Source organism: Vipera ursinii, assembly GCF_947247035.1.
Source record: "Vipera ursinii genome assembly, chromosome: 2".
NCBI lineage: Eukaryota > Metazoa > Chordata > Lepidosauria > Squamata > Viperidae > Vipera > Vipera ursinii.
This window is the reverse complement of record NC_139513.1, coordinates 3894685-3921583: the sequence shown is the minus strand read 5'-3', so window position 1 is coordinate 3921583 and position 26899 is coordinate 3894685. Positions and strand designations below refer to the sequence as shown.

Here is a 26899-nt window from a genome sequence, read left to right as displayed (position 1 = left end):
AGACCCCGTCTCCGACGCTTCATCTCCCGGAGCTTTCTCATTAGAAAGAGAGCATGAGGAGATTTTTAAGGGAGGCAGGGGCTGTGTTTACTCCCCTCCCTTTCAGATGTGAAGTCTTGTCTGGCTCCTGAATTAGGAAGGCCAGTGAAGATTGTATTTTGGAAGAGAGTTTTTATTTCTTCTACCTGCTCTTCTCTGTCTTTGAGAAGAAGTTTGCAGTGCACCACAGTGAATCATGCCAGGACATCATGTTGCTTCTACTTCTCGTTGTGCTGCTTTTGTGGCCTCAGGGAGCTTTTCATTTGATAAATCCAAGAGAAATATAACCTTGTTTGACTAAAAGTAAAAAAAAAATTGTCCATGTATTTTTCCAGTGAGTGCTTAGAATTACTGTGTGCCTCTACATCTCAGTAAATATATTTCTTTAATTTAGGAGTCATTCATCATTCAGAATTGTCTCTTTAGGCACTATCTTTAATAAAAGCCTTATTAATTGAAAAAATACCATGTTTCCCCAGAAATAAGTCCCACCCAGAAAATAAGCCCTAGCTTGATTTTTTTAGCATGCTCCTAATATAAAAATAAACCCAGGGGTGGGCATGGCCAGCACAAGAGGTGACGTTGTCTGGCGGCAGCAGCAGCAGCAGCCCATGCAGTGCAGGTAAGTCCAAGCATGGAGGCAGAGGCACAGGGGAAGGCAGGCAATCAAGATGTGCTGCATGGCCGCCAGGCTTGCGGGAGACTTGCACAAGCCAGATGGCCACACAGCATACCTCTGCTTCCTCCTGCTGCCAGTGCTGCCACATGAGCCTCCCATGAGTCTCCCGCAAGTAGTCTATCTCCATTTAAAATACAAAGGTCACCCTTTTGACAACAGCAAAGTCCATATTCTGGACAGAGAGGACCGCTGGTTTGAAAGAGGGGGTCAAAGAGTCCATCTTTGTCAAAACTGAACAGCCCTCTCTCAACAGAGGGGGAGGGATATGATATTATCTATCTCCAGTCTACAGCACAGTCCTTCCATCAGTTCCATGAAGGCTCCACACCCATTTGCACTACTCAGGTGTCCCTGGCAATACAGATAAGCTTCCAGGTAGCATTAACGACTCACCAAAAGAATGCAAATGACTAGCTGTCTGCAAGGAGTATAAATCCTTCGATTCCCCACCATTCTGTCAGAGCTGAAGAAGCTTCTTGGATGAGAAGCAAAACATCTTCAAGAAAAACAAAAAAGTTAGTTGCCTTGTGAAAAAAGCACCTTTAGAACAACAATGCTCTAGATGACTGAGAATCGTCATAGACATTTAACTTTCAACAGTTCACTTAGTGACCATTTGAAGTTATAATGACACTAAAAAAATGACATGACCATGTTTCATACTTATAACCATGGCAGGATCACCATGGCCATGTGGTCAAAATTCATAAGCTTGGCAACTGACTCTTATTTATGATGGTTGCTGTGTCCTGAGGTCATGGGATCCTCTTTTGTGTCCATCTGACAAGCCAAGTCAATAGGGAAGCCAGATTCACTTAACATCTGTGTTGCTAACTTAACAACTGCAGGGATTCACTTAAAAATTTCATCAAGAAAGGTCATAAAATGGGACAAAACCAACTTAACAAATGTCTTAGTTAGCAACAGAAATTTGGGGTTCAATTGTGGTCGTAAGCCGAGGACTATGTGTACTCTTGAATCTTTCTTTTTCAATTGTACAATGCTGTGCAGAAGAACATAGACAGAATATAATTTTACTTTGTTTTGAGACTATTCATATTCATGGGCATGCTAAATGTTTGGGGCCAAATTCTCCAGTGTCCCTCAGTACCCATTTTCCAGGTTTGAAGCTATCGCTTGTGAGTTCTCCCTTTGGGCACCTACCTGCTGAATAATTCAAAGTTCCTAGAGGGGACTTTTCATCCCTCACAATTATCCTGATGATTGAGATGTATTTGTTGTCCTTCAATTAAGTCTCAAGAGACCTTACTAGAATTATTGAGCAGATTGGTCAACAAGCACATCAAAAACATGTTTTGATGTCAAAGCCAGACACCAGAGGAATCCTGCATTATATCTTCTCATTAGAAAGAGAGCATGAGGAGATTTTTAAGGGAGGCAGGGGCTGTGTTTACTCCCCTCCTTTTCAGATGTGAAACTTGCCTGGCTCCTCCTGTGAAGATTGTATTTTGGAAGAGAGTTTTTATTTCTTCTACCTGCTCTTCTCTGTCTTTGAGAAGAAATCTGCAATGCACTCCAGTGAATCAGGCCATGACATCATGTTGCTTCTACTTCTCCTTGTGCTGCTTTTGTGGCCTCAGGGAGCTTCTCAGCAGCGCAAAGCCAAATGCCTCTTGACTCTGGAGCAAGAAGTTTATTCGCAGAATTATTACAAGCCAGGAGATTTTCTCATTAGTGGGATAATCTCTGCAACCCAATCTAGGTTTCTACCATGTAGCTTCAACAAAACTCCTTCCATTCAATTATCCTTGTAAGTCAGTTTCAGCCCTCTGAAATTAACCAGATATTGTCTGCTTGATCTGCTACTTTTGCTCTCTTTCTGTTCTAATTTATCCAGTTTACGTCCTGCAGATGATGAGGTTCCTCAGCACCTATCAAGTAAGATGGTCAAAGTAGAGATCTTTGCTTTCCTTTCAATGTGCAGAAGAAACATTCCCTTTCTTCACTTCCTTTAAGCAGAGCTACATTATGTGTATGGAGTATGGGGTGGTCCCTCCTTACTCCTCTCTGGCCCATGAAGGATAGAAGAAAGTCATCCTCAAACTGATCTTGACTTCTGAAAATGACATGGTTGCAAATTCTTAGAAGTACTCCATTTTCTCCCTGAAATGGTGATGGAAGAAGCTTCACAATTTCTTTTCTACTCTAAGATTAACTATTCAGACGAAAGTCCCAAAGGTGCTTTTCAAAAGGCAACAGAATACAGAATATCAGAGTTGGAAAGGATCTTCTAGCCTTCTAGATCTGCTAGTCCAAACCCCTGCTCAGGCAGGAAACTTTATACGATTTCAGACAAATGGTTGTCCACGTTCTTCTTAAAAACTTCCAGTGTTGGAGCATTCCCAACTTCTGGAAGCAAGTCATTCCACTGATTAATTGTTCTCACTGTCAGGAAATTTCTTCTTAGTTCCAGGTTGCTTCTCTCCTTGATTAGTTTCCATCTGTTGCTTCTGGTGCTTTGGACAATACTGTATGTTGAGCCCCTCTTCTTTGTGGCAACCGCTTAGATAGCAGAACACTGTGATCATGTTGCTGAAGGAGCAATGGAAGAAGCTTCTTGGACGAGAAGTGAAATGTTTTCAAGGGAAAACTGAAAAACGAAAGGACAGTTGCCTTTTGAAAAACACCTTTGAGACAACCATGACATGCATGACTGAGAATCTCCATAGATATTGAGATGAAAGAGTCACAGTTAAGAATGTACTTATTCACTGATTTGGCAAATGTTTATGATTCCCAGTTATGAATTTATGACAAGTATTTAATGCTCCCAAGTTCAATAAAAATGAAAATATTCTAAAATAGTGATCCAATACAAAGATCCTGATGATCACAATGGTGTGCTTGGGTTATGTTTACATCTAGTAAATTAGACTGTAGAACTTATCTCCTAAATCACCCTTTCAAGTTTTATCTTTATAATCTATACTAATATTAAAGAATAGGTAAAATTTCCAAATATTAAAAGCTGGCTAAAATGATTTTATACTAAAAGGTTGAGATAGAGAGAATATCTATTAAACTAGATTGAATTCTTGGTCCAACTCCAAAGATATTTATAAAATCAGAATAAGCAAAGGTTTGTAACAATTAGATTTTTTTAGACATAACATGAATTAAATATGTTAAGTATTGCATTTAAATATGTGAGATATCTCAGGATATCAGCCACCCTTATTAAGAGAAATTAAACAATCCATTCTAAAATGCTACGAAATATCATCAACCCGTTCATAAAATTGACTTTCTGTTTTTGTTATAAACTGAGATAGTACTTTTGAAACAGGATTTGAAAATTTTTAGTACTAAAATTTACGAATTTGACTAGTTTTCTATATTAATATTTTAAGGAATGTTTTAACTCTCACATAAAAACTCTTGATACCAGATGAAGTTGAATATTGGATAGTATTTCAGGAAAATGTTTTTTTGATTTATTTTCTAATATATTTATATATACAGGGGAAAATACACAAAATATTGGAAAATGCTCTCCTTCCTTTATGCTGTCCACCACTTCCACCAAGATTCTAGGAATCTCTTACCTAACCTCACTCTGGGTTACAGTATCTATGAACACTATTTCAATGAGCAAATTACTTTGGATGCTCTTCTGGATCTGCTTTCAGATGGAGAGGCCAATGTTCCCAACTACAGATGTGGAAGGCAGAAAAACACCCTTGCCGTTCTTGAAGGGGCCAATGCTGACATCTCCATCCTCATTTCAAACATGTTGGGCACCTATAAAATCCCACAGGTATTTCTTTACCAAAAAGACAATATTTAACCATAGAAATTTAAATCTAAGAACAGAGTTTTATCATGGACTTTGGGGATGAAGGATCAAGATTCCCAAAGGGAGAAAAGAGTTTTACACTTAGGTAAGAAAAACCAACTGTATAGGTACAGAATAGGTGAAAGATGGCTTATTGCAAGTAACTGTGAGAGGGATCTTGCAGTCCTAGTGGACAATCACTTAAATATGAGCCAATAGCTTGCCTTCAGAAATCGTGGGTGCTCCATCACTGGAGGTTTTTTAAGAAGAGACTGGACAGTCATTTGTCTGATATGGTATAGGTTCTCCTGCTTGAGCAAGGGGCTGGTCTAGAAGACCTCTAAGGTCCCTTCCAGCTCTATCCTATTCTAACAGCATGCAGCAGCAGCAAAAAAAAAGCCAATGCAATGCTAGGCTGCATTAATAGAAAGAGAGAATCAAGTGAAGTATTAGTACCACTTTACAAAGCCTTAATATGGCCACACTTGGAATATTGCATCCAGTTTTGGTCGCCGCAATATAAAAAAGAAGCTGAACCTGTGGAAAGAGTCCAGAGAAGAGCAAAAAAAAAATCTGAAGGCTAAAATGTATGAAGAATGGTTACATGAATTGGATATGCCTTGTCTAGTGAAAAGAACTAGGGGAGACATGATAGCACTGTTCTAATATTTGAGGGACTCCTACAAAGACAAGGCATTCAAACTATTTTCCAATGCACCAAAAGGCAAAACAAGAAACAGTAGCTAAAAACTAACCAAGGAAAAAAAGCAACCTAGTACTAAGAAGAAATTTCCTAATGATAAGAGCAATTAACCAATGGAATAACTTGCCTTCAAAATTTGTGGGTACGCCATCAGTGAGACTTTCAAAAGGAGACTGGACAATGACTGAGTTACTTGGCAATAAATTCACAAATTTTCTGGAAGAATATTTAAACTAAACAACAGGGACAGTGAGTTAATTGATACAGAACATCCCTGTCCCCACCAATCTAAAAATTATAGGATTATCAGTGCATGTAACATAGAAGTGTGTGTGGACAAGAATATCAACCTTGCTGTCAAGCAAAATCAAGCTTTAAATAGCAAGTGCCACACAAAGTGCACTAACCAAACAGGTGGTAAGAAAATAGGGGAACTCAGGCACCACACAGGTTATGTAGAAAGTAAACACAGGGTCAGTCAAAAAGGACTCAAATGCCTATACGCCAATGCACAGAGTATGAACAGTAAACAGGGTGAACTAGAAATTCAGGTAAATGAGGGCAGATAAGATATTGTTGCCATTATGGAAACATGGTGGGATGAAACACACAAATGGAACACACAGCTAGAGGGATTTAAATTATTTAAAAGAAACAGATCAAACAAAAGAGGAGGTGGAGTTGCTCTCTATATAAGAAATAACTACATATCTACAGAAATAGCACACAATAATGATGAAAACAGTCTTGAATGCATTTGGGTCAATATAAAAGGGGGAGAAATGACATTGCCATAGATGTATACTATAGGCCACCCAACCAAACAGAGGAAATAGATGAACTTTTTGCTAGTCAACTAACTAAGGTATGTAGGAAGCACATCACAATAGTAATGGGGGACTTTAATTACCCTGAAATCAACTGGGAGACAAACTCTTCACCAAGTGGAAGATCAAACAGATTCCTAACAAACCTAGCAGACAACTAGGGGCACATAGCTAAAGCAGAATATCAGTAAACAGTCCATGCCTGCAAAGATGAAGTGAGGAAAGCTAAGGCTCAAAATGAACTAAGTCTTGTGACCAAAGTCAAAAATAACAACAAAAAAGCTTCTTTCAACATGTAAAAAAACAAGAAAAAAGTTAAGGAAATGATTGGTCTATTAGTGGGGGAAAGTGGCAAGAAGGTGACAAGCAACAGGAAGAAAGCAGAAGTATTTAACTCGGTTTTTGCATCTGTCTTTACACAAGGGGAAAAACAGTCCAACTTATCAAAAATAGTGCCATAAAAACAGATTAGAAACACAAGTTAAGGTAGGCAAAAAAATGGTAAGTGAGCACCTGTCCACCCTATATGAGTTCAAATCACCAGGATCAGATGGATTACACCCTAAGGTTCTCAAGGAACTGGCAGATGTGATCTCAGAACCACTGAACTATATTTTTAAAAGATCCTGGAGCACTGGGGAATTACTAGAGGACTGGAAAAGAGCTGGGGTTTTTTTTAAATTTTAATTCCATTTATATCTAGCCCTTCTCCGAAGACTCAGGGCGGCTTACAAGCTTAGCAGTAGTTCCCATCTTCAAAGAAGGGGACAAAATAGGGTTAAGTGTTCCAATATCTCGGGGGCTGCTACAAATAAGAAGGAGTCAAGCTATTCTCCAAAGCACCTGAAGGCAAGACAAGAAGCAACAGATGGAATCTAATCGAGAGAAGCAACCTAGAACTAAGGAGAAACTTCCTGACAGTTAGAACAATTAACCGGTGGAACAACCTGCCTCCAGAAATGGTAAATGCTCCAACACTGGAAGTTTTTAAGAAGAGACTGGACAGCCATTTGCCTGAAATGGTATAGGGTTTCCTGCCTGAGCAGGGAGTAGGACTAGATAACCTCCAAGGTCCTTTCCAACTTTATTATTATTAGTATCAGTATCAATATCAGTATCAGTATCAGTATTAGTATTATTTATCTGAAATGATATAGGTCTCCCAATCGACATATGAGGATTCTTCCGACACATTGAAACAGCAAAATGCTGCACTTAAGGAGCAAGTAGAAAGAAAATCAATACCTGTGCAGAGCAGTGAAGTCACCACCAAAGAATCTTTATTTCAGAAGGGTTCATTGGGAAGAGAATTGCTATTTAGGGGCTTTCTGGGTCACTGTGCTGGACCAGTATATATTCAGCTGCTCCATTTTATATCTAGTTTAGGAAGTAAGAACTGTGTTAGTGTATTTAGCATTTACAGGGTTAATACAGCAGCCTTAGCAGCATTGTATGTAAGAACATGTAGCATTTACAGGGTTAAATGCTATTTCCTCAGGAGATAATAATAATAATAATAATAATAATAATAATAATAATAATAATAATAATAATAATAATAATAATAATAATAATAATAATATATAAAGTTGGAAGGGACCTTGGAGGTCATCTAGTCCAACCCCCTGCTCAGGCAGGAAACCCTATACCATTTCAGGCAAATGGCTGTCCAGTCTCTTCTTAAAAACCTCCAGTGTTGGAGCATTCACCACCTCTGGAGGCAGGTTGTTCCACTGGTTAATTGTTCTAACTGTCAGGAAGTTTCTCCTTAGTTCTAGGTTGCTTCTCTCCTTGACTAGTTTCCATCCGTTGCTTCTTGTCCTGCTTTCAGATGCTTTGGAGAATAGCTTGACTCCCTCTTCTTTGTGGTAGCCCCTGAGATATTGGAACACTGCTATCATGTCACCCCTCACCCTTCTCTTCATTAAACTACACATACCCAATTCCAGCAACCGTTCCCTATATGTTTTAGCCTCCAGCCCCCTAATCATCTTGGTTGCTCTTCTCTGTACCCTTTCTAGAGTCTCGACATCTTTTTTACATCGTGGTGACCAAAACTGGATGCAGTATTCCAGGTGTGGCCTTACCAAACCATTGTAAAGTGGTATTAGTACTTCACTTGATCTTGATTCTATCCCTCTGTTAATGCAGCCTAGCACTGTGTTGGCTTTTTTGGCAGCTGCAGCACACTGCTGGCTCATATTGAAGTGATTGTCTACTAAGACTCCGAGATCCCTCTCACAGTTACTACTATTGAGCAAGGTACCACCTATACTATACCTATGCATTTGATTTTTCCTGCCTAAATGTAGAACCTTGCTTTTTTCACCATTGAATTTCATTTTGTTAGATAGTGCCCAGTGTTCAAGTCTGTCCAGATCCTTCTGTATCTTAAGCCTATCTTCTGGAGTATTGGCTATTCCTGCCAGCTTGGTGTCGTCTGCAAATTTGATGAGTTCCCCATCTATCCCCTCATCCAAATCGTTGATGAAGATGTTGAAGAGCACTGGGCCCAGAACAGAGCCCTGGGACACCCCACTACACACTTCTTTCCATGTAGATGCGGTTCCATTGAGGATCACACGCTGAGTACGGCCTGTCAGCCAGTTACGAATCCATCTGGTGGTGATGCTATCTAACCCACATTTTTCTATCTTATCAAGTAGTAGGTTGTGATCTACTTTATCAAATGCCTTACTGAAATCCAAGTAAATTATATCTACAGCGTTCCTCTGGTCCACTAATTTTGTCACTTGGTCAAAGATTTCATTTATTTATTTATTTATTTATTTGTTTGTTTTTATATACCGCCCTTTCTCCCGAGGGACTCGGGGCGGTGTACAGAGGAAGGTAGGTATACAATTAAACAATAGTAAAAACAAATGAAACCCCAAGAGCTATCAGGCCAGGCCGGACTGCTGGAACAAGTAAGTTTTTAAGTCGCGCCGGAAGCTGCGAAGGTCGGGGGCCATCCGGATTTCGGTAGGCAGGCAGTTCCAGAGGGTTGGTGCACCCACTGAGAATGCCCTCCCCCTGGGGGCCACCAGCCGGCATTCTTTGACCGGTGGCACCCTGAGGAGACCCTCTCTGTGGGAGCGCACAGGACGGAGGGGTGTTGATGTTGGCAGAAGGTGCTCCCGTAGGTAATCTGGACCCATGCCATGTAGGGCTTTGTATGTCATCATTAGCACCTTGAATTTCACTCGGAAGGCAACTGGAAGCCAGTGCAGCTCACGGAGGAGAGGTGTGATATGGGAGTATCGGGAGGCCCCCAAAAGTGTTCGTGCAGCTGCACTTTGCACTAGTTGAAGCTTCCGAGTGGCTCTCAAGGGCAGCCCCATGTAGAGAGCGTTACAGTAGTCAAGGCGAGAGGTCACAAGTGCATGGGTGACTGTACGTAAGGCATCCAGGTCCAGATAAGGTCGTAGTTGGCGCACCAGTCGAACCCGAGTGAAGGCCCCCCTGGTCACAGCTCCTATGTGCTCTTCCAAGGAAAGCTGTGAGTCTAGGAGGACACCCAGGTTGCGGGCCCTATCAACAGGGGGTAATAACTCACCCCCGATGTTAAGGGATGGAATGCTCTGAGTATCCTGGCATGCCGGTATGTACAGCCATTCAGTCTTGTCCGGGTTGAGTTGAAGCCTGTTTCTCCCCATCCATTCCCGAACAGCTTCCAGGCACCGGGACATCACGTCGAGGGCATCACTGATATTGTTTGGGGTTGAGATGAAAAGCTGGGTGTCATCAGCATACTGATGGTACCCTACTCCAAAACCACGAATGATCTCACCTAGCGGTTTCATGTAGATGTTGAACAGGAGAGGCGAGAGGACCGACCCCTGAGGGACTCCACAGACGAGAGGCCTCGGGGTCGACCTCTGTCCCCCTGCCAACACCGACTGCGAGCGTCCCAGGAGATAGGAGGAGAACCACTGAAGAACTGTGCCTCCCACTCCCAGTCCCCTGAGGCGCCGCAGCAAGATACCATGGTCGATGGTATCGAAAGCCGCCGAAAGGTCTAATAAGACTAGGACAGAGGAATGCCCCCTGTCCCGGGCCCTCCAGAGATCATTCATCAGAGCGACCAATGCCGTCTCCGTGCTGTAGCCCGGCCTGAAGCCCGATTGGCACGGGTCTAGATAATCTGCTTCATCCAGGACCTGAGGAAGCTGATGCGCCACCACACTCTCAACAACCTTCGCAAGGAAGCGAAGTTTGGAGACTGGACGAAAGTTATTCAATGAGGCTGGGTCCAAGGTGGGCTTCTTGAGGAGAGGCCTCACCACCGCCTCCTTCAAGGAGGCGTGGAAGTGACCCTCACTCAAAGAAGCAGATATAACCGCCTGGAGCCAGCCTCGTGTCCTCTCCCTAGCTGCATAAACCAGCCAGGAAGGGCACGGGTCCAGTAAGCATGTGGAGGAGCTCAACCTCCTCATAATCCTGTCCACTTCCTTTGGAGTCACAGGATCAAATTCCTCCCAGATGACGTCAACAAGACTGCCCATGTCCTGTTCCTCAGACTCTGCCAGTTGGAGTCCAGGCCGGTTCGAATCCGAGCGATTTTATCCAACAGATATTGACCGAATTCCTCGGCTCGACCCTGTAAGGGTTCCTCCCTCACCTCTTGGTTCAGAAGGGAGCAAGTCACTTTGAACAGGGCAGCCGGGCGATTATCTGCGGATGCGATGAGGGTGGAGAAGTAATTGGATCTCGCCACCCTTATCGCTGCAAGATAAGACCTGGTGTGGATTCTTAGTCGCAACCGGTCGGATTCGGACCGACTGGATCTCCAACGGCTCTCTAGGCCCCGTCTCCGACGCTTCATCTCCCGGAGCTCTGCGGTGAACCATGGGGCTCGCTGGGATCTGCGCCGGGTCAGGGGCCGCAGGGGTACAACTCGGTCAAGTGCCTCTGTGGCTGCCATTTCCCAGGCTTCCACTAAGGCATCCGCCGAGCTGTGAGCAGGGAGTGCAGGTGGGTTCCCAAGCGCTGCCTGGAACCTATCAGGATCCATTAAGCGTCTGGGGCGGTACCATCTAATTGGCTCCGTACCCCCACGGCGGGGGGTGGCAAAACGGAAGACCAGCCGCAGGAGGTGATGATCGGTCCATGACAGGGGCATAATAAATGGAAAGCCCCCACCAAGATCATCCAACCACCGTCTAGATAAAAAGATCAGGTCAAGGGTGTGGCCTCCCTCATGAGTTGGTTCAGAAATTACTTGCGTCAGGTCCATGGCCGTCATGGAAGACATGAACTCCCGAGCTAGCTCAGATGAACCTCCCAGGGATGGTAGATTGAAGTCTCCCAAAACTATAAGTTTGGGAAACTCAACCACCAACCCCGAGAGGATATCGAGCAGCTCGGGCAGGGCTGCCGCTGCGCGACTAGGCGAAATGTACACCAGCAGCAAGCCCAACTGCGCCCCAGAACCAAATCTCACAAAGAGAGACTCACACCCGACTATCTGAGAAACGGTGGTCTCCCGCGGACATAAGGTCTCCCTAATAGTGACTGCCACACCCCCACCCCTACCATGAGCTCGTGGCCGGTGTAGCACCCGGAAGCCTGGTGGGCAGAGGTCAACCAAAGGGACCCCACCCTCTGGGCCCAACCAAGTCTCCGTGATGCAAGCCAGGTCCGCGTGCTCACTCTCCACTAGGTCTCGAACAAGGGGAGCCTTATTAGCAATGGACCTGGCATTTAGGTAGACCAGCCTGAGCTCAGGAGGCTGCACATCTTCGCTCCCGGGTCCTTGGGGAAAGTACAGAGGGTCGGAGCATCCCACCGCTTGTAGCAAGCGGGGATGACCCTCCCGGTGTCGATACGGCCCTCTGCTTGTGCACCTTCTGCCGTTCCCCACCGTCCTGGTAATTGGTTGTCCGTTAGCTCGCCACTGGGCTTCGTCGGGGACTGCACCCCACTCCTCCCTTTCGTGAACGATCATAGGCCTGGCCTGTGCTATGGTTGTTGGAAGACCCCCCCTTCGCCGAGCAACCATAGTCTTCTCCCACCCCCCTCCCTAACCCCACAAAAAACTTAACTAAGAACTTAATCAGGGGCCTCTTGTTGGGCTTATGCTGGAGGCCCCTGTCCCTGCCCGGCCATAAGATGGCTTATGGGAAGTGTAGTCTAGCTTTTTAGTGAATACCATGCTTTCTAGTTAAGTGGGTGGAGCTTCATAGTTTATTACAGGATTTCCTGGCTGTATGCCAGGCTTCTAAGACCTTTGTACTAAATATGCTACACGCGTGTCTAGCAGCTGTAATCAGGTAACGCTGATGATATGGAGGAAATTACTCCTTTTTTACCTACAGAAGTGGATAGATATGATTGTGACCAGACCAGTCCACAGCAAAGAAAGTTTGCCTAGATTATCTGGAAATAAATCTTTCTGAACACCCATTTCATTGAGTTATACTGTATGATTTCTGGAATTATAAAGCATCTTAATTCTGGGAGCCAAAACAGTCACATAATAAATTTGTCTTCCTTTTTCAGATCAGTTACAGTTTTGTTTCCCCGATTCTGAGGGACAAAACTCAGTTTCCTTTCTTCTACCCAATGCTTCCTGCTGAAGGTGTCCAGTATCCAGGGATGGTCGAGCTGCTCCTCCATTTCAGATGGACCTTGGTTGGCCTGATGGCTCCAGACACCGACCAGGGAGAGAGGTTCATGAGGACAATGACTTCCATGCTGGTCAAGAAGGGCATTTGTCCAGTTTTATCTCAACTGTTTTCCATAAAAGTCACAAACCTGGTGATGACATTGGAATCATTTGCCAAGTGGAGACAAGTGAATGTCTTTCTCTACAGTGCAGAGATTAGTTCATTCCAGATAGGAATATTCATTACGCACGGAATGCTTAAACGTCTCAAGGAACCCACCATGGGAAAACTCTGGATCATAGCAGCCTGCTGGGATCTCACTTGGGATTTCATGGAAAGTAGTATCTCTACCTTCGAAAACATTTGGGGCTTTTTTTCCTTTCTTGTGCAGACAAATAAAATGGTGGCCTTTGACGCTTTTAAACAATTTCACTCCTCCATGAAACACTTTGTAGAGAAATCCTTTACGTGTTCCTCCACCAAGGATGTTTTCTCTTTGAAAGTCTGGAGACAGTGCAGGGAAAGAGAAGAAATGGAGCTTCTACCCCAGGAAGAGATCCAACAAATCCTGTCTCTCGGCAGCTCTTTCACTTACAACATAATCTGGGCTGTGGGGCTGGCCTTGCATTCAGCCTATCTCTCCAGATCCAAGGGGCCAATGAGAAACAATGGTGAGAACCTGGGAGCTCAAAGGCTGAAGGCCTGGCAGGTATTTTAGTGCACAACTCAGTTCCAAACTGTAAGAAGGGAGGGTTCAGCATCCAGGTTACCAAAAATGTTCTCTTTTTCTTTCAACAGTTTACTCTGTATGTATTTAAGCAATACGTTAGTAGCTGTTATGGTTCAACTATGTCCAGTTTCTGCCCTGAAGGAGTAAATAAATCTAGAACCTGGGATTTGTGTAGAGAAATATTCAGTTTGCCCTCAGGGTAAACCAGGGGCTTTTATCATAGAACGTCTGGTTTCCTTTCCAAATACTCTCCTTTCCTCTTCCTTTCCAGTTTCATGCTTTCCTTCAAAACCCCCAGTTGTATAATCATTCCATTGATGGGGTGTATTTTGATGAGAATGGAGACCCGGCTGTTGACTTGGACATTGTGAACTGGATGGTTTACACCAACAATTCTGTCACCAGGATGAAATCTGGGCATCTAGAAAGACAGGGAATCCAGGGTTCCAAACTGGTGATTTATGAGAACAATATTGCACAGATGGAAAAGCTGAACAAGGTGAGGAAACCTCTTTATTTCATTCTTTCTGTAACTCTTACAATGGGGTAATAGCGGATTTGAAGGATCCCCAGTTTCACATCAGAAATGTTGCCTTTTTCTAAACTCAGGTGGTTTTTTAAAAAATATATTTTATTGATTTTTTTTTACACTAGCAGTCTTTTTTGTTCTTGTTGTTAGTTGCGAAGTCGTGTCCGACCAATCACGACCCGATGGACAATGTTCCTCCAGGCCTTCCTGTCCTCTACCATCTTCTGGAGTCCATTTAAGCTCACGCCTACTGCTTCAGTGACTCCATCCAGCCACCTCATTCTCTGTCGTCCCCTTCTTCTATTGCCCTCAATCTTTCCCAGCATTAGGCTCTTCTCCAGTGAGTCCTTCCTTCTCATTAGGTGGCCAAAGTATTTGAGTTTTAGCTTCAGGATCTGTCTATCAGATCTAATTCCTTAAATCTATTGGTCACCTCTACTGTATATTCAACAGGGATATGATATGATGTCCTGGAGCCTGGAGGCAGTCCAGGTCTGGATGGGGAGAAACAGGCTTCGTCTCAATCCCGCCAAGACTGAGTGGCTGTGCATATCGGCATCTCGGGTCAACCAGACTATTCCATCTCTAACGATGGGGGGTGAGGTGTTACCCCCCCGTTGATAGGGCTCGCAACTTGGGCGTCCTCCTGGATTCACGACTCAATTTTGAAGACCATATAGGAGCCATGACCAGGGGGGCTTTTGCCCAGGTTCGCCTGGTGCGCCAGTTGCGACCCTATCTGGACCGAGATGCCCTACACACAGTCACTCATGCGCTCATGACCTCCCGTTTGGACTACTGCAATGCTCTCTACATGGGGCTGCCCTTGAGGACCACTCGGAGGCTTCAACTGGTGCAGAATGCGGCCGCGTGAGTTGTGATGGGGGTCTCCCGATACTCCCATGTAACACCTCTACTCCGCGAGCTGCATTGGCTTCCGGTTGCCCTCCAGGTGAAATTCAAGGTGCTGGTGATGACCTATAAAGCCCTACATGGCTTGGGTCCGGGATATCTGAGGGAACACCTGCTGCCGGCATCAAGTTCCCTTCGTCCAGTGCGCTCCCACAGGGAGGGTCTTCTCAGGGTGCCACCGGTAAGAGATTGCCGGCGGGTAACACCCAGGGATAGGGCCTTCTCAGTGGGGGCGCCTGCCCTTTGGAACCAGCTGCCAGTGGAGCTGAGGACTGCCCCCGACCTCCGCTCATTCCGCCGGGGCCTGAAGACCTGGCTCTTCGAGCTCTCTGGCCCAGGCTGAGGATTAATTTATTTTAATTGGGGTTTTATTTATATAGGGATAAATTTAATCTTTTTTAAACTTGGTTTTTAACTTTTGTATTTTTGGTTTTTAATTACCCTGTAAACCGCCCTGAGTCCTCCGGGAAAGGGTGGTATATAAATGTAATAAAATAAATAAAAAAATAAATTTAATTCATACCTGAGTGGTCTACTGCTTTTCCCTACTTTTGTCAGTTTAAGCCTAAACTTTGCAATGAGAAGCTCATGGTCTGAGCCATAGTCAGCTCCTGGTCTTGTTTTTACTGACTGTATAGAGCTTCTCCATCTTTGGCTGCAGAGCATATAGTCAATCTGTTTTCTGTGTTGACCATCTGGTGATGTCCATGTGTAGAGCCGTCTCTTGGGTTGTTGGAAAAGAGTGTTTGCTATGACCATCGTATTCTCTTGACAAAATTCTATCAGCCTGTGCCCTGCTTCATTTTGCACTCCAAGGCCAAACTTGCCTGTTATTCCGGTTATCTTTTGGCTTCCTACTTTAGCATTCCAATCCCCCATGATGATAAGAATATCATTTTTTGGTGTTAGTTCTATAAGGTGCTGTAGGGCTTCATAGAACCGGTCAATTTCATCCTCTTCAGTACCGGTGGTTGGGGCATAGACTTGGACTACTGTGATATTGAATGGTTTGCCTTGGATTCGAACTTAGATCATTCTGTCATTTTGAGGATTGTATCCCAGTATTGCTTTTCCTACTCTTTTATTGACTATGAAGGCTACTCCATTTCTTCTGAGGGATTCTTGCCCGCAGTAGTATACTTGATGGTCATCTGAATTAAATTCACCCATTCCTGTCCATTTTAGTTCGCTGATACCTAAGATGTCGATGTTCAGTCTTGTCATCTCTTGTTTGACCACATCCAGCTTGCCTTGATTCATGGATCTTACATTCCAGGTTCCTATGGAGAAAAAATCTTTACAGCATCGGACTTTCCTTTCACCACCAGACACATCCACAGCTGAGCGTCCTTTTGGCTTTGGCCCAGTCGCTTCATTCTTTCTGGTGCTACTAGTACTAGCCCTCTGCTCTTCCCCAGTAGCATATTGGACGCCTTCCGACCTGAGGGGCTCATCTTCCAGCGTCATATCATTTTGCCTTTTAGTACTGTCCATTTCATGGCAAAGATACTGGAGTGGGTTGCCATTTCCTTCTCCAGTGGATCACGTTTTGTCAGAACTCTCTGCTATGACCTTTCCATCTTGAGTGGCCCTGCATGGCATAGCTCATAGCTTCATTGAATTACGCAATATATATAAAAAATAGATCTGGAAGGGACCTTGAACGTCTTCGAGTCCAGCCCCCTGCTTAAGCAGGAAAACCTATGCCATCTCAGAAAGTGACTGTCCAGTCTCTTCTTAAAAATCTCCAGTGATGGAGCGCCCACAATTTCTGGAGGCAAGCTTTCCAGTAGTTAATTGCCCTCCCTGTCAGGAAGTTTCTTCTTAATTCCAGGTTGCTTCTCTCTTTGATCAGTTTCCAACCATTGTTTCTTGCCCTGCCCTCCGGTGCTTTGGAGAATAATGTGACCCGCTCTTCTTTCTGGCAGTCCCTCAAATACAGGAATACTGCTATCATGCCTCCCTTATTTCTTCTTTTCTTTGTTTAATCATATAGTACTCCACCTGGTAAATCGAATCAAATCTCTTAAATATAGCTCTAGTCTTCTTCTTTTGCCAGGTAGTTTTCTGAGTCAATATGTTATGCTTGCCAGGGAGTTCTTCCTGTATTTTTGTGAGTGTAGTGGGAATGGGAAAGACAAGTTAAGTAGGATGTACATTTTTGGTCTCCCAAACTCTAATGATTTTCCTGGCAGCTCTGTAATCCATTTTGTTAGAATGTCTTTCTTATCCTCAAGTTTGTTTTGAAGTCCTGAAAGATAAATTATCTTTTCCATTTTCATTGTTGTGGCAAAATCTTGCAGATTTTCTTTTGTTTGTCTTAAGCTGTAGTTCTCTTCATTTGTAGCTTCCCTATTTGGGTCACTTTCCTCTGATTTATGCTCTGTTATCTGATTTGTTTGTTTATTCTTTGTTGTTGTTTTCTGACAGTTTTTTAATTGTAAGTTTTAATTGAAGATGTACTCATTTATGTCATCGAAGTTGTTTTTAATGTCATTGTGGTTTGAAACAATTGTCATTTGAATCTGTCGCAGCATTGCTTACATTTCCTCCTGGAAAGTATATATCTTATCTTGTTGTGTTGTTCCTGCAGATCTCTGATGTTCCAGGTTGGGGCCTTCAGAAGGGAATATGAGGTGTGGTTTCCTGTCACTTTTAGATAGGTATGCAACATCCATTTTCTCTTTCCCCCCCCTTCCAGATAGTCTTTCACTGATACCATAGTCTCTATGTTTAGCCTTATCAAACCAGCTAATCTAAAAATCCAAACAACCAAATCTTATATAGTTCTTTTTTATATGTGGTTTCTGTAATCCAATGTGTTTCTAGTTATCAAAGCACCAATGAAAGGAATGTTTTATAACAGTTCTTCTGTTCAGAAGTCTTACAATTATCAACCAGCCAAAATTGCACTCCAGAATGTTTACCCAGCTAAGAGCTTTCCAGTAAATTCTCCCCTAGAAGATTAGCCAAAGGTCAAGGTTTTTCTTTCTTTTCAAACAATTCTTGATCTTAGAAATTACAGCTCAGTAAGTATTTATAATCCCAGAAGGTCAACAGTTTTTAAAACAAATGTGATTCTCACTTTGTAGTAGATGGTCCAGTATGTATTCTTTCCTCTGTTCCCAGCTGTTCTTTATTTCGCTAAAAGTCAAAGCAGCTGTAGTTTTATGGTCTAATCCTCCACTAGATGTCAGTAGTTAACAGTTTTCATAATTCTCAGATTTATCCAGACTATAGCCATAATAATAATAATAATAATAATAATAATAATAATAATAATAATAATAATAATAATAATAATAATAATAATAATGTTGGAAGGGACTTTGGACGTCATCTAGTCCAACCCCCTGCTAAGGCAGGAAACCCTATACCATTTCAGACAAATGGCTGGCCAGTCTCTTCTTAAAAACTTCCAGTGTTGAAGCATTCACCACTTCTGGAGGCAGGTTGTTCCACTGATTAATTGTTCTAACTGTCAGGAAATTTCTCCTTAGTTCTAGGTTGCTTCTCTCCTTGACTAGTTTCCATCCATTGCTTCTTGTCCTGCTCTCAGGTGCTCTGGAGAACAGCCTGGCTCCCTCTTCTTTGTGGCAGCCCCTGAGATATTGGAACACTGCTATCATGTCACCCCTCACCCTTCTCTTCATTAAACTACACATACCCAATTCCAGCAACCGTTTCCTATATGTTTTAGCCTCCAGTCCCCCAAATCATCTTTCTTGCTCTTCTCTGTACTCTTTCTAGAGTCTCGACATGTTTTTTACATCGTGGTGACCAAAACTGGATGCAGTATTCCAGGTGTGGCCTTACCAAGGCATTGTAAAGTGGTATTAGTACTTCACGCGATCCTGATTCTATCCCTCTTTTAATGCAGCCTAGCACTGTGTTTGCTTTTTTGGCAGCTGCAGCATACTGCTGGCTCATATTTTAGTGATTGTCCACTAGGACTCCGAGATCTCTCTCACAGTTACTACTATCGAGCAAGGTACCACCTATACTATACCTGTGCATTTGATTTTTCCTGCCTAAATGCAGAACCTTAGTTTTTTCACCATTGAATTTCATTTTGTTAGATAGTGCCCAGTGTTCGAGTCTGTCCAGATCCTCCTGTATCTTAAGCCTATCTTCTGGAGTATTGGCTATTCCTGCCAGCTTGGTGTCATCTGCAAATTTAATGAGTTCCCCATCCCCTCATCCAAATCGTTGATGAAGATATTGAAGAGCACTGGGCCCAGAACAGAGCCCTGGGGTACCCCACTACACACTTCCTTCCATGTAGATGCAGTTCCATTGAGGACCACAAACTGAGTACGGCCTGTCAGCCAGCTACGAATCCATCTGGTGGTGATGCTATCTAACCCACATTTTTCTATCTTATCAAGTAGTAGGTTGTGATCTACTTTATCAAATGCCTTACTGAAATTCAAGTAAATTATATCTACAGAATTCCTCTGGTCCACTAGTTTTGTCACTTGGTCAAAGAATGCAATAAGGTTTGTCTGGCATGATCTGTTTTTGACAAACCCATGTTGGCTTTTAGTGATAACTTTGTTCGCATCAAGGAGTTCGCTGATTTGTTGTTTGATTATCTTTTCCAGAATCTTCCCAGGTATTGAGGTCAGGCTGATAGGTCTAGTTTTCTGGATCTATTTTTTTCCCTTTTTTGAAGATGGGAACTACATCAGCTCTCTTCCAGTCCTCTGGTAGTTCCCCAGTGCTCCAGGATCTTTGAAAAATATAATTCAGTGGTTCTGAGATCACGTCTGCCAGTTCCTTGAGAACCTTGGGGTGTAATCCATCTGGTCCTGGTGATTTGAACTCGTCTAGGCTGGACAGATGCTCACTTACCATTTTCTTGCCTATCTTAACTTGCGTTTCTATTCTGTTTTTTATGGTTTTGGTTGGTTGGACTGTTTTTTCCCTTTGTGTAAAGACAGATGCAAAAAATGAGTTAAATAGTTCTGCTTTCTCCCTGTTGCTTGTCACCTTCTTGCCACTTTCCCCCACTAATGGACCAATCATTTCCTTAACTTTTTTCTTGTTTCTTATACCGTATTTTCTGGCGTATAAGATGACTTTTTAACCCATGAAAATCTTCTCAAAAGTCAGTGGTCGTCTTATACACTGGGTGCTGAAACTTTAGGGACAGGGATGGCTGGAAAACCTGGAGCGGATCTCCCATTTAGTCTGTGCAGGGAAAGCGGGACCAATTGGAGAAGAAGCTGCAGTCTGTGATTTTTTACAGGCTGGGGTCTGGGTGTCTTTCCTTCTAAAGTTGAAGAGCAGCTGTAGTCTATCCCAACTTGAAAGGCAGGTGGGGAATGCAGCAGTCAGAGCAGCTGCTTAGCTCTAAGGACACATTTGACTCAGGAACTGGGCAGGCGGGCTGGAAAACCTGGAGCAGATCTCCCATTTGGTCTTTTTTTTATCCCATTTATATCCCGCCCTTCTCTGAAGACTCAATGTCCTTAGCAATAGCCTTCATTCTATGTATATGCCTGCTTATTAGGGCTTTCACACACACCCCACAAGCAGCATTATTACAAAGTCAGCTTATTGCTCCCAACAATCTGGGTCCTCATTTTACCTACCTCGGAAGAATGGAAGGCTGAGTCAACCTTGAGCCTGGTGGGATGCGAACCTGCACTAATTGCAGGCAGCTGGTGTTACTTAAGGCTCTGCGCAGGGAAAGCTTTAGAGTTAATTAGGAAAAGTGAAAAAGTGAATTAGGAAAATAGGGAACGGTTGCTGGAATTGGGTATGTGTAGTTTAACGAAGAGAAGGGTGAGGGGTGACATGATAGCAGTGTTCCAATATCTCAGGGGCTGCCACAAAGAAGAGTGAGCCAAGCAATTCTCCAAAGCACCTGAAAGCAGGACAAGAAGCAATGGATGGAAACTAGTCAAGGAGAGAAGCAACCTAGAACTAAGGAGAAACTTCCTGACAGTCAGAACAATTAACCAGTGGAACAACCTGCCTCCAGAAGTGGTGAATGCTCCAACACTGGAAGTTTTTAAGAAGAGACTGGCCAGCCATTTGTCTGAAATGGTATAGGGTTTCCTGCCTTAGCAGGGGGTTGGACTAGATGACCTCCAACTTATGATGATGATGATGATGATGATGATGATGTTTAATCCACTTGCACTGTTTTATGTTTACATGTTTGATGACAAACAGCCTTATGATTATAAGTGACAGTTTTCCTACTAAGTACCTGCATGTCATAAGCATTTGAATTAAAATTACCATATTAAAATCAAATCTGATGTTTTTTAATTTTTATTTCATGTGCGTTGGAAGAGGGGTAGTCTTATATGGCGAGTATAGCCCAAACCCTATAATTTAAAAGGAAATGTAGGGGGTCTTCTTATACGCCCAGTCGTCTTATATGCCGGAAAATACGGTATGTTGAAAGAAGCTTTTTTTGTTATTTTTGACTTTGGTCGCAAGCCTTAGTTCATTTTGAGCCTTAGCTTCCCTCACTTCATCTTTGCAGGCATGGGCTGTTTGCTGATATTCTGCCTTAGTTATGTGCCCCTCTTTCCACTTCTTATACTTGTCCTTTTTATCTTTCAGTTTATCAGAGAGTTCTTTATGCAGCCATGCTGGTTTCTTTTGAGAGCTGTTATTTTTCTTCTTTGTTGGGATTGTGCTAGACTGGGCCTTTATTATCTCACTTTTCAAAATTTCCCAAGCTTCTTGAGTTGTTTTCCCCTTTAGGATTCTCATCCATGGAATTCTTCAATGTGTCAGCTTAATGTCCTTTTCTAAAAGACGTCGGTATCTAAACTAATCTAACTTTCAAAACTATGTCTGTTCTCATCATTAGATGAGATGATAAACTGGCAAGTAGCCTGCAGCTAATTCTTTAAAAAAATTATTAGGGTTGGGGAAGGGGGTAAAGGGGTGGGAATTAGGGTTAGGGTATAGGGAAGGTTGGGGGTGAGGGTTGGGGTTTCCCCCAATAGCATTCAATATTTGGCAAACAGCATATTGTTTGGTTAAATATATATGAATAAAAATGATAAAGCTAATGATTGATAATAATAGTTATAATAAATTATCATAAACAATACTAAGTTTTCAATGTATAGTATTTTCCTTACTCGAATAAATTCAAAATTACATATCACATTCCTTTCTCTCTAATTCATTTATCTAGCCAGTGATAGAATTTATTCCAAGTTCTATAGTAAACTGAATGCTCTTCTCTTTAATGTCTAAAGTTAATTATCTATTTCTGCACAATCCAATATTTTCTTATTTAATACTTCTTCAGTCAGTAACTTTTCATTTTTCCAGTATTGGGCATACATAATTCTCGCTGCTGTCAGTACATGTAATATTAGGTATCCACTCTCCTTGTCATAGTTGGGACCTATCATTCCTAACAAAAACAATTCTGGTTTGAATTCTATTTGTTTTTTCATCATCTTCTCCAACCCTAAGTGTATCTTAAGCCACAGCTAATTCATTTTGATAAGGTGGTCCATCCTTTCCTATTTTTTCTCAAAACGAGTTCATATTCTGAATGTTCTTCCTTTCCCTCCTCAGCCCCTCCCTCCTTCCAGGTGTGTGGAAAGTTGTCATCCCGGATTCAGGAAGGTGGCTCAGGAAGGGAAGCCCATCTGCTGCTATGACTGTATTCCTTGTGCAGAAGGAACCATCTCCACCCAGGAAGGTGGGTGACATCAGAGGGGACTCAGATAGGCAGATGTTGTTTAATATAATTTTAAAAATATATTCTATTCTATTCTATTCTATTCTATTCTATTCTATTCTATTCTATTCTATTCTATTCTATTCTATTCTATTCTATTCTATTCTATTCTATTCTGTTCTGTTCTGTTCTATCCCATCCTATTCTATTCATCATAGTGGGTTTCCTTGAAAGAAACCTCTCTTAATCCATCTTTCTCTTTACCTCATTATCCCAAAGATGCTTTTTCATGAGGCAACTGGACTTTCTTGTTTTACTTTCTTTCACTTTATCAGCTACCACATCAGTTACCAATTTGAAACTTGTAAAAAGCAGATAATTGGCTTATAGCTGTCCTGTGCTGCCCCTTTTTTGGATCTTTCATTATCAGGTAGGTTTTTCCAGATGTTGTTAAACTGCAAGGACAGCAAGTGAATGCAGACCAGTCAGATATTTCAATCAAAAACCTTACAGCTCATTTCACCCAGTGCTGAAAGGTTAATGAATTTCTTTGCCCTTTTCTTCACTATTTATGCTGTTATTACAAGTTCTTTCATTTCAGCTTTTTTAAAATTCTTATTCACTTTCTCATCCTTTCTTACCCACTTTATTAAACAAGCTTTATTCGTGTTATATTTCTTTGGGTTGTCCCATAGTGTGCATAGAATTGCACTGTTTCTTCTTCATCAGGTGTTGACTGGTTCACTGCAGTATCTTCATTGATGGACTGGTAGAAACCCGTAACTGAAATTGGAGATTTTAGTATGCAATGCAAGTTTCATATCTGCTCATTTTCTTTGGTTACAGCTGTTATGTACAGCTTTATTATTTCCAGTGCTTCCTTGATTTTTCTTGCTTCTAGAAGTTTTTTCTTGATTGGTTTTTTTAATCTTATTTTTCAGTTTTTTTATCTATTCTACTTTGCATATATTTGATGTCAGTGTACTGATTTATCTCAAAGGTACTTTTTTCACAAGGCAACTGGACTTCCTTGTTTTTCTTTGAAGAAGTTTTGCTTTTCATCCAAGAAGCTTCTTCAGCTGACTGGGTGGTGGGGAATGGAAGGATTTATACTCCTTGTAGACAGCTGGTCATTTGCATTCTTTTAGAGAGTTGTTGAGGCCACTTGGAGGTTTATCTGTGTCATCAGGGTCACCTGAGTAGTGCAAATGGGTGTGGAGAGTCCTCAACAACTCTCTAAAAGATTGCAAATGACCAGCTGTCTGCGAAGAGTATAAATCCTTCCATTACCCACCATCCAGTCAAAGCTGAAGAAACTTCTTGGGTGAGAAGTGAAACATCCAGCTGCCTTGTGAAAAAGCATCTTTGGGATAACTATGACCTGGATGACTGAGAATCACCATAGACAGGCTGATCTACAGAGTTTTCTGCATAGGAAATACATTATCTATTTCAGCATTCTGTATCTTCATTCTTATGTTTATCTCTCAACATTCATTCCTTACTAGTTTTATGCAAATTGTAGCTTCAATAAAAGGTGAAAGAACCAGCTTTAAGATGGCCAATACTCTTCCTCTTTTCAGATTCAGAAAAATGCACCCCTTGTCCAGAAGATCAGCATCCAAATATCAGTCAAGATCGCTGTATTCTTAAGATTAAAACCTTCCTAAATTATAAAGACTATTTAGGGGTCATCCTAATTTCCATTACCGTGTTCCTGTCTTTAACAACAGCCTTTGTCTTGGGAATCTTCATTAAATACCTAGACACTCCAATCATCAAAGCCAATAACAGAGACCTTTCCTACATCCTCCTGGTCTCCCTTCTGCTTTCCTTCTTCACTTCCTTCCTCTTCATTGGCCAGCCAAGGAGAGTCACCTGCCTTCTCCGACAGATAACCTTCAGCATTATCTTCTCAGTTGCCATTTCTTCTGTCTTGGCCAAAACAATCACAGTGGTGCTGGTTTTCTTGGCCACAAAACCAGGGAATAAAGTTCAGAAATGGCTGGGGAAGAGTTTGGCCAACTCCATCATCCTTTCTTGCTCTGGTATCCAGATAGTCATTTGCAGCAGCTGGCTTGGCACTTCTCCCCCATTTCCTGACTCTGATCTACACTCTCAGCCTGGAGAGATCATACTACAATGCAATGAAGGATCTATTGCCATGTTTTACTGTGCTCTCGGCTACATGGGCTTCCTGGCTGCCATCTGTTTCACAGTAGCTTTCCTGGCCAGGAATCTACCTGGAACCTTCAATGAAGCCAAGCTCATCACCTTCAGCATGCTGGTCTTCTGCAGTGTCTGGGTCTCCTTTGTACCCACCTACCTGAGTACCAAAGGGAAGTACATGGTGGCTGTGCAGGTCTTCTCCATCTTGGCCTCCAGTGCTGGTCTATTGGGCTGTATCTTCATCCCCAAGTGCTACATTATCATTCTGAAGCCAGATCTGAATACAAAAGAACATTTAAAGTTAAAATAAAATAATAATTGTTATGAATTACTGGCTAACAATGTCATTTGATAAATCCAAGTGAAACATAACCCTATTTCACTAAAGGTAAATAAATAATGTGTTTCTTTGTGTATTTTTTCAGCTGAGTGTTTAAAATTACTGTGTGTCTCTACATCTCAGTAAAAATATTTATTTAATTTAAGGGTCACTCATCATTCAGAATTGTCACTTTAGGCACTATCTTGTCAACTACATGTCCTCAATGAAAGCAAACACGAATCTTCAACAGGAACGTGTGACAAAACAGAGGTTGCTTTATTCAGCTCCAATGCACATAAAGTGAAAACAAAGTCAGCATCGCTCCCAATGCTTACATGGTTGCCAGATACAGGGCTCTGCCCTCAATCCATAGACCAACATCTGCCCACATTTCCATATAATTCCTCCTCCCCCCTACAGCTCTGTTTGCTGCTGTCTCCAGACGCCAACCCCACGCGCGTTCGTCAGCCTGTCTCCCCCCAGGCTGCCCACCCCCAACCAGGTAAGTAGACCATGTAACCCCCACCCTTATTCCTAAATGTCTGGCCCAACCGTGCCCAGCTGCACAAGGAACACCGCAGCCCAAACTGCCCTCCGCAAACCCAAAGAAGTCTGTTCCTGGGCTCTTCTGGCCGGCAGCCATCCCAGCAGGGAGCTCCAAATGCTCCGCTGCCCCCCCCCCAGGTCCCCACACATAACCGGTCAGCAGCGCAGCCACCGGGACACTCCAGTCACCGCGTAGCCCTCTCCAACACCTCCTGAATCAGCTGTTCAGTGGCAGCCTCCTGGGTCAGCTGTTCAGTGGCAGACCCGGCAGGAAGGCCCGTTTGAGCAGCCATGCCTACCAGCATTTCCGGAAGCAGCTGGCAGGCAGCCGAAGAAGCAGGAAGCAGCTGGCAGTCGGCCGAAGAAGCAGGATGCCTGGGAAGGCCGGCGGTGTCTGTGGGGGAAGGAGAAGATGCAGCTGCCCAGAGGTAGGCCACATGGGGAGATTATCAGAAGCAGGGTGCTGACAGGAACTGAGGGAGAGGGGCCGGCACGAGAGACAGCCTCTCCCACTGAATGTTTAATTAATTGAAGAAATATACAATCAAGGTTTATTCTAATTTCTTTTTATTGAAAAGTTTTAAAAATACAGTTTTCCTTTAAAAAAACCCCTTCGCCCTCCCTCCTCCCCTCCCTACCTCCCCCCTTCCCCCCCTCCCCCCCTCCCTCCTCCCCCCCCACCTCCCCCCAACCCCCCTCCCCCCCCGGACTTCCCAGAGCTAAATACAAGGTATATATATATAAAAAAGCAATCATAAACAACCATATACTAACAACTATAAATTCTAAAATCCATCACTCTCTAACTTATATAGGATCAAACAAAACTTAGCATTATTAAATATATATAGAAGACAAAATAAAAAAAGAAAAAAGAAAACGAAAGAAGACTTATTCAAATGCTAGATAAAACTAGGTTTTATTAGGTTTATTCTAATTTCATAAAGAGCAGTGATTTTCTCAAACCAAGAAACAGGCTATTCATTGTTGCTTTTTTAAAGAAAGAGCCAAATTGCCCTTGGATTAACTGAGGCCAACTATGAGACCTCCCATGCCAGGCAACCCAAACTTTCTCTTGAGTTTTGCTGAATTTTAAAAGGAAAAAAAAGGAATAAAATCAACGGGAAATGTTTTTGATGACACCCCACCCCACCCCCACTTTGTGAGCATTCAAAACAATTGGTTCAGGTAATCCTACACTTACAACAGTTCACTTAGTGAGCATTTAAAGTTACTAAAAAAATAACATGCCACTTTTCACACTTATGACCGTTGCAGGATCCCCATGACCATGTGATCAAAATTCGAATGCTTGGCAACTGTCTAATATTTATGATGGTTGCAGTGTCCTGAGGTCATGTCATACATTTTTG

General features: G+C 42.8%; 1 protein-coding gene across 1 annotated transcript; it reads left to right on the top strand.

The window, feature by feature from the left end:
* Positions 1 to 599: 599 nt before the first annotated feature.
* LOC310633247 (vomeronasal type-2 receptor 26-like) lies at positions 600 to 24968 on the top strand (the record flags this gene model as incomplete). Its single annotated transcript, XM_083350933.1, has 6 exons — positions 600 to 661; positions 4307 to 4496; positions 12546 to 13361; positions 13654 to 13881; positions 22384 to 22510; positions 24073 to 24968. 6 exons carry the CDS (start codon positions 600 to 602, stop codon positions 24966 to 24968), a joined length of 2319 nt encoding a protein of 772 aa, XP_083207059.1.
* Between the last annotated feature and the right edge of the window lie 1931 nt (positions 24969 to 26899).